Genomic DNA, 11,055 nt, shown 5'->3' with positions numbered 1-11,055 from the left:
GATCACGAGTGAAATAAAATCGATATTCCATCGAATCCAACACATTTTCTTTTTATTGTATGCTTTTTTCACCGTTTATTTACATTGTAAATGAGTTCAACTGGATAATTTCGCTGGAATTATAACGTCATTTTGTCGCAAAAATGACGTCATTTCACAGTAAATTTTGGATCCGAAGACTTGACAGCTGGACAAAGCAAAATTGGTATTTTTAGTTATCAATTTAAGTCACATTTTGCTTTGGAAATTGTATTCGAGCATTTTGCGACTTATTGAATGACTATGATATCCGATATCAACATATCACATGGGATTTGCATATCACCAACTTCGACACCAAGCTGTCCTGAAAACATTGATTACAAAGTATTTACTTTGTTCAAATTACTGGTTTGTATTATTTCTTCTTTCTATTTTAGTATTTGATATCATTTTAAAGTCAAATGAACTGTGTCACAGTAAAAGAGACATTAAGGTGATTGTGGCCAGCTTGGATCTAGATCAGCCTGCAGTCGCTTGAAAGTTGTTTGCTTAAAAGCGGTTTTCTGACAATAACAAATAGTTTAATTGGATACTGATTAGACTGTCATTTCCCTGTGACCTGGCTCAAATAATAGTGTTGTCATTAATCAAATGATTTTATTTCGAACATTAATCAAGTGTTTTTTTCCTGGTCCCTCGGGATCAATGACTCCAGCACTTTCGTGCTGAGAAGTGAATACTGCTTAAGGCGATGCCCGTGGGCGTGAGAGATGTTGCATCTTCCATTATCTCTCATGAACTGACTCAATAATACCGAGTCTGCAATAATTGATTAAATTTTCGGTTTAGTTGCTCTGACGAGAGATCGAAAAGTTTCACATATCTTCCTAAAAGCCTTGTGGTAGAGTGTCGTCTTTGATTGCAGAAGGTTGAGCTGCGGTTTGATCCCCAGAAGTGACATTGAAAACAAGCCAACTTTGTTATCTAAAAGGCTGCTAAACCTGATATACTAAGATAATGTGAATTTTCTCTCACAATGACATGATGGTCATCAGTTATATTATATAAAAACTCACAGCAGTAGTAAACAATGGGACAATAATTAATGAACGCATCTTTCATTTGTCTTTGACACTTTGAGTTTGACATGGCATAGATTGAAATATGTGACTTGACTTTACCAGCAATCTTGTGACAGAGCTAAAGTGTAAATGTACCATTGAAGATCCCCTAAATCCAGATTTGCTAAGCCTATTATAGAAGTGTGGAAAGTTTTAAGGTTGTGAGAAGTAAGCAAAAATGGGTCATTACCGATAGTCCACACTTGTAACTGAATTATGACTGTTTTAAAACAAGATAAATCAGTGCCCGATTTAGATTTCATTACATAGTTCAATAAAAATTAATTTCAGAAGACTGGTAACATTTAATGTTAACCCTTACGAAACTTTAGGCCCTGCGGCAACTATTAGCGGCTCAGTTGCCGCAATGTTGCGGCTCAGTAGCCGCTACTAGTTGCGGCTTTGTAGCCGCATGTTCGTTTTTCGTATGAAATGAGCTTTCTGGCTACTAGTTGCGGCTCGGTTGCCGCTACTAGTTCTGGCTATGTTGCGAGTGCTAGTTCTTGCTCTGCTCTGGCTACTAATTGCGGCTCGGTTGCCGCTACTAGTTGCCGCTTTGTAGCCGCAATGTTGTTTTTCGTATGCAAATGAGCTTTCTTGCTACTAGTTGCGGCTCGGTTGCCGCTGCTTGTTTTGACTCTGCTCTAGCCGCAAGATTTATGAAATAAATCGTCTGCTGTTCCAGAGTGTAATGATTGCAATCCTTGACAGCCATGAACATATATGAACCTACAATACCATATTATACATTGCAAACCAATGCATTTTCTACTAAAAACTTCCTAAAAGTCTATAGTTATAAAGTGTTAATTATTTGAAGTAAAATGTAATTGGATTTAGTTATGACTAGTTTATTAACTTTACAATAACATGCTGTCTGAAAGTTTTTTCATGATTTAGGACAAATGTTCAGAAAAAAATTGACCATTTAGGACACCTGTCCTGAGGAAAGTGGGGCCAATCTGAAAAACTGCAACATTATTATTTTTTTATATCAGAAACCCTCTTAGAAATAATATATATGGATTGCTTTTGTCTTTTATGTTGACTTGACAAATGGCCAGCCCAACAGCTAGAATTAACACATAATGACAACCTTTTGAAATAATCCAGAGATAAAATTAATCTTGCTCTGATACATGTAATTTTACTGCTTTTGTTTAAAAGCAACAACAATTGAAATGTAAAAATAAATTATCTTATAATAAATAAGTATAAATACAAACCTTCAACACACGAATTAAAACATGATTTTTATTCAAAACTTTTGATTTAGCATAATCAAATGTTAAAGAAAAATGTCAGTGTAAAAACTTGACATCCATTTTTTGGGTATGAATAATCATATTTAATATTTCAATAGTTCAGGTTTTTATTTCCAAATCCATGCTTTTTCATTAATATACACCAATTGAAACTATATTAACCACCACAGCTTACTTACAATGACTTTAACTCTTTCCCAGTAACTTCTTTTTGTTTTTCAGATTCTTCAGCTATTTTGATTTTTGTCTGATGTCATCATCAGTGATGTCATGACATCATACAAAATATGATGTCATTCTACAATTGTGCCTACCTTCTGGCTACTAAGAGCCACTAGTGGCTACTATAAGACTTTTGTGTTTTCAAGATTAATATTAAAGTATTGGTTGTGGCTACCATCTTGCTCATAATTGCACTTTTTTAATATAAATATATGTTCTGGTCAGCATCTGGCTACTATGAGCCGCTAGCGGGCTTTACAAATTTTCTTAACAGCCGATCAAAACACTTGTCTCAAGGGCCGCTTTTTCTTCAGATTTCATAATAAATGTTTAAAATCTCTTTTTTAATTGAGGACAAAATAAATATAAATATCAAAATTGAAAAAAAACACCATTTTACAAAGAAGTTTCAAGTATTTAAAGGATTGAAATAGATTAAAAACCCATTTGAAGAATGTTCAAGGTAACCTTTTTAAAATTAAAATTATAAAGCATATTGTGAGTATTTATTGACCATGCGGGGCGGAATAACACGGTCCAGCGCATTACTGTGTAGGAAATTTCCAACGGTAACCAAACGATTACGGCTTTAAAAATGTATAATAAACTCCCTGGTTTGGTTGTATTTTGTGCTAACCATTATTTGCATAAGTCAGAGGTTAATTCCGCCACGCCAGATCAATAAAAACACACACTATCTATGAGTTAACGGTCGATAGTCGCATAATTTGGTATAAATAATTATAATAATGTTCAATAAATACGCTCAATATCTATTAGTTAGCGGTCGATAGTCGCATAATTTGGTATAAATAACAAGGGAAGTTTGTTAAACATGCATGCCCCTCCCCATATGGGCTGTCATTTGTAGTTGCAGCCATTGTGTGAATACGTTTCTATGTCCCCCACCACTATAGTGGGGGACATATTGCTTTTGCCCTGTCTGTCTGTCCGTTGGTCTGTTTGTGCCAACTTTAAAATTTTGCAATAACTTTTGCCATATTGAAGATAGCAACTTCATATTTGGCATGCATGTGTATCTCATGGAGCTGCACATTTTGAGTGGTTAAAGGTCAAGGTCATCCTTCAAGGTCAACTTTCAAAAAACTAAATCAAAGCGGCGCAGAACGGGACATAGTGTTTCTGACAAACACATTTCTTGTTTGTCAATGTGACCTTGACCTTTGACCTAGTGACCTGAAAATTAATAGGGGTCATCTGCCAGTCATGATCAATGTACCTATGAAGTTTCATGATCCTAGGCGTAAGCATTCTTGAGTTATCATCCAGAAACCATTTTAGTATTTCGAGTCACTGTGACCTTGACCTTGGACCTAGTGTCATGAAAATCAATAGGGGTCATCTGCCAGTCATTATCAATGTATCTATGACGTTTCATGATCCTAGGTGTAAGTATTATTGAGTTATCATCCGGAAACCATTCCTAGGCGTAAGCATTCTTGAGTTATCATCCGGAAACCATTTTACTGTTTCGGGTCACTGTGACCTTGACCTTTGATCTAGTGACCTGAAAATCAATAGGGGTCATCTGCCAGTCATGATCAATGTACCTATGAAGTTTCATGATCCTAGGTGTAAGCATTCTTGAGTTATCATCCGGAAACCACTTTACTATATCGAGTCACTGTGACCTTGACCTTTGATCTAGTGACCTGAAAATCAATAGGGGTCATCTGCCAGTCACGATTAATGTACCTATGAAGTTTCATGATCCTTGGCCTCAGCATTCTTGAGTTAGCATCCGGAAACCATTTTACTATTTCGAGTCACTGTGACCTTAACCTTAGACCTAGTGACCTGAAAATCAATAGGGGTCATCTGCAAGTGATGATCAATGTGCCTATGAAGTTTCATGATCCTAAGCGTAAGCGTTCTTGATTTATCATCCGAAAACCCTCTGGTGGACTGACCGACCGACCAACCGACAAACTGACGGACCGATCGACATGTGCAAAAAATCTAACCCCTCTCTTTCGAAGGGGGGCATAATAATAATAATAATAATGTTCATTGTCAAATATCTCTAAAAACAACAGATGTAAGGCGTCCTCTGATTGGCTTACACTCAAGGGTCAGTAAAAACTGAACGTCGAATTACAATTTTGTACGTCGAAATACAAAAAATGTACTTCGACATACATATTGTACGTAAAAGTACAGTTCTCTTTTTAGCTACTTGGTCTTGTTGACTTTCGACCAAAATGGTACGCCATAAATGTGTATTCATACTATAGCCTTCAAGGTACTTATCCGATGTTTGACGGAAAGGGTCAAGAATGTGCGATTGTGGGTCAAGTTCCCCAGGGGTACTACGTCCCCGTACCCCCAATTTTTTCCGTAACAAAATTTTTTCGTACCCAATTTTTTTCATACCCAATTTTTGTTTTCGTACCCAATTTTTTTCGTACTTTAATTTTTTTGGTAACCGAATTTTTTTTTTGCATAATTTTTTCGTACCCACAATTTTCGTTCCATTTTTTTTTCGTACCCACATACACAACTGTGATGATGTAGATCTACTTAAATTGATGCTTGTATATCCATCCTCTTCAAACGCATCGTCACACCAGTACTGTCAGTACTTTGATTAATAAAACTGTTTCATGCGATTTTAACAGACAGTCCATTGAACAAGGTTGCCCGTAAATACATCATAATTGTGGGACACACACTAAAATAGCTCCTTTATAAAAAGGGGTATTCTGTTGACCATCTGTGATTGGCTAATTTGATATGTATGTGCTCCTGACATCTGCTCCAGTTTTAGTAAATCATTATTTCCGCACACACAACTTAATAGACCCTTTATAAAAACACTTTTCGTTTATAAAACATTAGAGAGTGGTTCAAGTTATGTTTATTTCTCAAGAATTTATTTTTTTATTATACACTTATAGCAAATTATCCTAATGTTACCGTATTTTTAAATCATTAACATAGGCCATTCCTTTTTTAAATCAATCTTTAATCAATTTCCGTTTTGATATTAGGTCGTTTTAATTGAAATGCGAGTGTTCACGTGTCCCATTTTTAATCATGCACAAAACTCTCCGTCCATGACGGAACGCGAATTGAAGTTGTACGCAGGGTTGTTGTAACCACCGTCGTCAACTGAAAACAACTTCCGCTTGTCGGTGACGACACGAGGGATCACACAGGGTCCTTTGCCGACGGGCGACTTCTTACGTCCTGCCAATTTTGGCCTGAAATTAAAGACATTGCATTTATTGACTGACGTAGTATGGTTAAATAACACAACAAGAAATTACATTTCTCTGTACATATCGATCTTGTGTATCTTTATACTTGCATTGTAGTTCGTTTTGTATAAAAGTGCATGTTTACGATTAATCACATGTGTATATGTCAGCCAACGTATACGTTTGCCCCCCCCCCCACTCCCCTTCCCTCTTCTGAAAGTAGCGCTTACTTCCTCTTGGTTACTATAGCAGCCACAAACATCAGTATCATGACGGCGATCACCACACCGCCAACCGCCAATGCCACAGTGTACTTGGGCTCCCACACGTGCTATACACGGGATAAAAACAAAACGAAATCATCTCTCTCTCTCTCTTTCTATGATAGATCACAACACAATTGATTTTACCATGCGGGGTTGCTTAAAATAAAAGATTAACAATTGCATAATTGAGAAATGACGACAAAAAAGATAGTGCTAGTCTGTTGAAGGTTCATACCGTCCGCTCTATAGCGGCTCCACTGTACTCCTTAAGGCTGTTCGTCTCCAAGTGATGGTGTAGATGCCTGTGCACTTCCGGTTTGCTGAGGATCCTCTGCACATGAAACCTCTCGATGACGTAATGGCCGTACGTGACCACGTACTGGACATCGGTGATTGCAAGTCTGTTGTGAAAACGCGTTTTATAACGCTACTCGTTCGTTCGGTCGGTCTGCGGTGAATTCCAACCCTTCCCCGATCTCTTCACACACAAACACTCATGGCGCTCACTTACTTGCTTCGGTCATGCCTATGCACTCACACAATACTGTATTCTCACTCACTCTCTACGCCCCCTCCACTCATGATTTTTTTTCGTAAACGCCACGCCCTTCCCCACTTACACCTGTGTAGCGTCCATAACTAACCACTTCGTTTGCATTAACACTCACTCACTCAAACATTAATTATCTTACTCAATTATTAATTATGAGTATTCACATGTCCCATCTTAAATCATACACAATACTCTCCGTCCATAACGGAGCTATACATAAAGTCGCACTGTGTGTCTTTTGGGGGCGATTCAAAGAACGCACCCGGTCGCTAGGCGGACTTTATATCCGCTACGCCACGGCGTGCATCGTCCCTCATCAACCCATCCGCTCACTTAGTCGTTACGCCCTTTACTCTCTGACATATTCGCTCACTGACTCGCCACGACCTACCTAGATAACCAATTAATCCATTCGCAACTTACCTTGAGCATAATATGGCCATTTGTTCACTTTATCGCCATATTCTTTTTCTTTCACTCTCTCACTTACGCAATAGATTTCTCTCACACACATGCTACGTCTTTCTCTCGCTCATGCTTGTGCCCCTCATCCCCCCCCCCTTATTCCCCCTTCCCAATCTCGCCAAAACATATTAATTTAATAGATTTATACAGACGACAATTGAAAAGTCTTTTTAATTGGTTTAATCAACTAAAACATACGTTTGCTAGTATCATGAAGTAAAATAGCAAAAAAGACAAAACTGAAATGTTAGCGACCTACCCGTCCCCCGTACGCATGTATGACATGGACACAGCGCGCACGGAAAGATACCACTGCTGCGAGAAGTATTCATCAGTTAACAACGACAAATGAAGGGCATTCTGCAGAACCGCCCCACGTCCAAACACGTGACCTTCCAAGAAGAGGTGATTCACGAACGTCTCATCTATCGGTTCTGTAACAAACGCTTAATTTGAAGTCGTGTCTGCGTTTAATGTTGTTAGGTAAGGGATGGTGGCAATCAGTCATGTGCAAACAGTTAAATGCTTTCAGCAAACTGTTGCATTTTCCTGAGCCCTAAAACGAATGCGGTGAACTTTCCTCGGAATCATAAACTTCTCTAAGTCTCTTACTTTTAACTTATTTATATAAGCTCGAATGCATCGAAATCATAAGGTTTATTTGAAACGCCAACGAGTCCGTTTCCTGGGACTAGAACGAGTACTTGGTGTCTTTGGGGAAGATCTATAGAATGCTCCCATTGCTGGGATCGAACTCGTGACCTCTCGGTCGCTAGGCGAACACCATATCCACTACGCCACTTGGACCTTTTGAGTATAAGTCTCTTATACCATTTCGTCTGTCTCGTGTTCTTTTGTTAATATACATCTTTACATCAAACTGTCTTAAAGAAGTAAATATTCCTTAAAATGATTATTGTGTTGGTTTTTTATTGTTGGAAACAATTACATGTATTGGTAAGAATGTATTGTACTTACTCGATTTACTCCATAGGGAATGTTTAATTTAAATGTTCACTTGACTTAAGAAATGAATCGACGATTTTCCGTAGGAGCGTTGCAAATACCGGCTCTGGTGCATTTTTGAAAGACAAGTACAGCAAAGACTTAGATTGAACTTACAATAGACATGATTAAATAGGAAATAATAACACTATCATAACTGAACAAACACATTCTGGTATAGAGTGATGTGCGAATAAACATAAATGGTATGAAATCAGACTTCTGTGAAATATTATTTTATACAAGTAAGAGACTATCCGATCAAATAACAACACGAATAAATATATCATCGATTTTAGCGTGGTTCACATGTGACATGCATATGAATCATCGTACATATATCTTTTACAGGATTTTGAATGATCGGTCCACTGTTTTTAACTTCATAGCTTTTATGAAATTGAATCTCCAGTCCAACAAGAAAAAGTGAATTAATTTTAAAAATAAATTATTTTTGATGAAAGATTGTCACGTTAATAACATTGAACACTTGTTCGAACGTAAAGTAAGATATGCCTCAGTTTTTTGTTTACGTTCGAATGAACTTGGTGCGAACGGAGTATACTTTCTCATATTATTGGTAGAAATGTAGTGTGCTTACTCTATGTACTCCAGAGGTTTTAACAAAATCACCTGACAGTATAAAACTTGATCTAAACACGATACCAAGCCATAATATCTTCAAGATATTTTTTTTTAATTTTGTACGATACGATGTTATGTTATGAATATCTTAATATTTAAGGCGCATAGAGGGCTCTGTGTTCTTTAACTTGAACAGTTTTTGTTCCTACACATACTATGTGAGTAATGAATTAAAAAAAGTTTAGATTACCACAAATGGTGTGGTATTGCCTTCACTATTTAATTTCTAATTGGACGTGTACTTAATTATGCTTGAAAGACATGGGGCCTAGGCATTCTACGTTACTAGCATTAATGTATCGAATTATTATCATAATGTATCGAATCTCTATTAATGTTAGATGACAAAAAGAACGAAGCATATTAATGTTCACATACAATTAATGTTTTAAAAAGAACTGTACATATCTTCAATAGTAAAAAATGGACGTACTTTTGTCACTAATGCCGCTATGCGGAGCATCTGTGCGATTGGGTTGTTGAGATGTCTCATTATCACCACTTAACAGTTCCGTGTCGTTAATGCCCATCATGTCAGGAGGGACATCAGTTACGGTTGTTAGGGATAGTGAGGCTGCTACAATGTCGTCCTTGGCTGTTGTTTTATCTTGTACTTCGAAGCTGTTATTGTCTTTCAGTTTTGTTGCTTCTGTGTTCACACCGAAGTCTACAGCACTGAGCTTGGGCTCAACTGTTGTGGCATCATTAATGGCTTCGATTGCGTTTCCTGTTGGACCTGATGAACTTTGTCTTTCTTCGTAGTCATAATAAATACCATCAGGTGCGATTTGGGTTTGCGCACCGGCATTTAAAGCCAAAAGAAGAACCTGTAAGTGTTATGTACATGATCTTACTGTAATTTCAACCTGAATTGACGTTGTAGATTTGTGATCATTCTCCGTAAAAAGACAAGACATTGAAGAATTATATTGGAGCTATTTGTTTTCTTTGTATTCCAAACAATTGTTTCCATCCAAAACCGGTAAAACTTCCATTTTACTGTATGCTCCAATATTGGGACTTGAACCGTGAAAACACCATGAATAACACGGACCCAACATAACAGGGAAACAATCCCAATAGCGTATCGTTTGACAATAAAAGTCAGTTATACTTAGTATTTAATAAACGCTGTCTGGCTTGATAAAGTTGATAAATTCATTATTGTTAAAAATATTGACGAGTATTAAACCCATGTATGCCTAGCGGCTAGAAAAAAATGCCTTGGCAAACAGCGTAGACCCAGATGAGACGCCGCATGATGCGGCGTCTCATCAGGGTATTCGCTGTTTGCTTAAAGGCATTTCTGTAAGAAATATTCTAAATATAGAAATAAATATACTAGACATCCCTAATTTTGGAAATTAATTGATCCAATTTTGAAGGATGGGAGAATCCACTAGGCTTAAATGGGTTAACTCCAACACATACCTACTGTACTGAAAATAAGCATGCATCGAACGTATTTAGAGTATACATATACTCGGCATAAACTAAACTGAAACAAAACATATGTTTTATTATTATTCGGTTCAGTATTTCTAAATCGCAATACGTGTAAATAAAATTAAAGAAATCTATCGCGCATTGACGAATCATTTATATATTAATTAAAATAGCAAAACTCAATTGTAATCGAAACGTAGATCATAACAATTGCAAAACGAATATGCGAAAATGTGCGCAAATTTCAGTTGAATAGAAACAAAAAATAGAACAAAAAATATCAAACTGCATTTAGCATTAATGGTGTATTTAAAATATGTCAGAATACGATTTTGTAATGATATACACATTTTATACAATTTCACTTACTTGTAAAATATACACTCCTATTGATGTTTTCATGTTTGTTATCGAAAAGTCCGATTGTAAATGAGGGATTTAATTATTCGTGTCATTAAATTACGTCAACAGTTGCTATCTTTTATGATTAGATAAGTGTTGATATCGATTGATAAATTTAACAGCGATGAATAATTTTAAATGTAATACATGTAGAGAAGTTTTGTGTAGATTCATTAAATTATCAGCCTTTTCGATATAGTCCCAACGGATGATATCTACTTCCGATTAAAATATAAAATTCCGGGCTCGTAGCAAAATATCAATAGGTAACCATTTATTAATCTATCTGCGCGTAGGAAAGCGGCCATGTATAAACGTTCCCCTTGTCACACTCGAACCTTCAACCACCAATTTGTACACGAACGCCCTTGCGTCGGAGAAGGTACATTTAACACTGACTCCCTTTAACAATACCTAAATGAACCCCGGGTACGGAAAATATACGTACAACTACCCGGCCAA

At 36.8% G+C, this 11,055-nt stretch overlaps 1 protein-coding gene across 1 annotated transcript; it reads right to left on the bottom strand.

Moving 5' to 3' along the window:
* Nucleotides 1–5,456: 5,456 nt before the first annotated feature.
* Nucleotides 5,457–10,752, bottom strand: LOC127867374 (uncharacterized). The gene is made up of 6 exons (XM_052408472.1): nucleotides 10,561–10,752; nucleotides 9,179–9,572; nucleotides 7,355–7,529; nucleotides 6,313–6,478; nucleotides 6,042–6,142; nucleotides 5,457–5,814 (listed from the first exon to the last, which is right to left on the bottom strand). The coding sequence occupies exons 1-6, from the start codon at nucleotides 10,591–10,593 to the stop codon at nucleotides 5,646–5,648; spliced, it is 1,038 nt and encodes a 345-aa protein (XP_052264432.1). The 5' UTR covers nucleotides 10,594–10,752; the 3' UTR covers nucleotides 5,457–5,645.
* Between the last annotated feature and the right edge of the window lie 303 nt (nucleotides 10,753–11,055).

The sequence above is a fragment of the Dreissena polymorpha genome, chromosome 2, assembly GCF_020536995.1.
Source record: "Dreissena polymorpha isolate Duluth1 chromosome 2, UMN_Dpol_1.0, whole genome shotgun sequence".
Classification (NCBI taxonomy): Eukaryota; Metazoa; Mollusca; class Bivalvia; order Myida; family Dreissenidae; genus Dreissena; species Dreissena polymorpha.
This window is presented reverse-complemented; position numbering and strand designations above follow the sequence as displayed.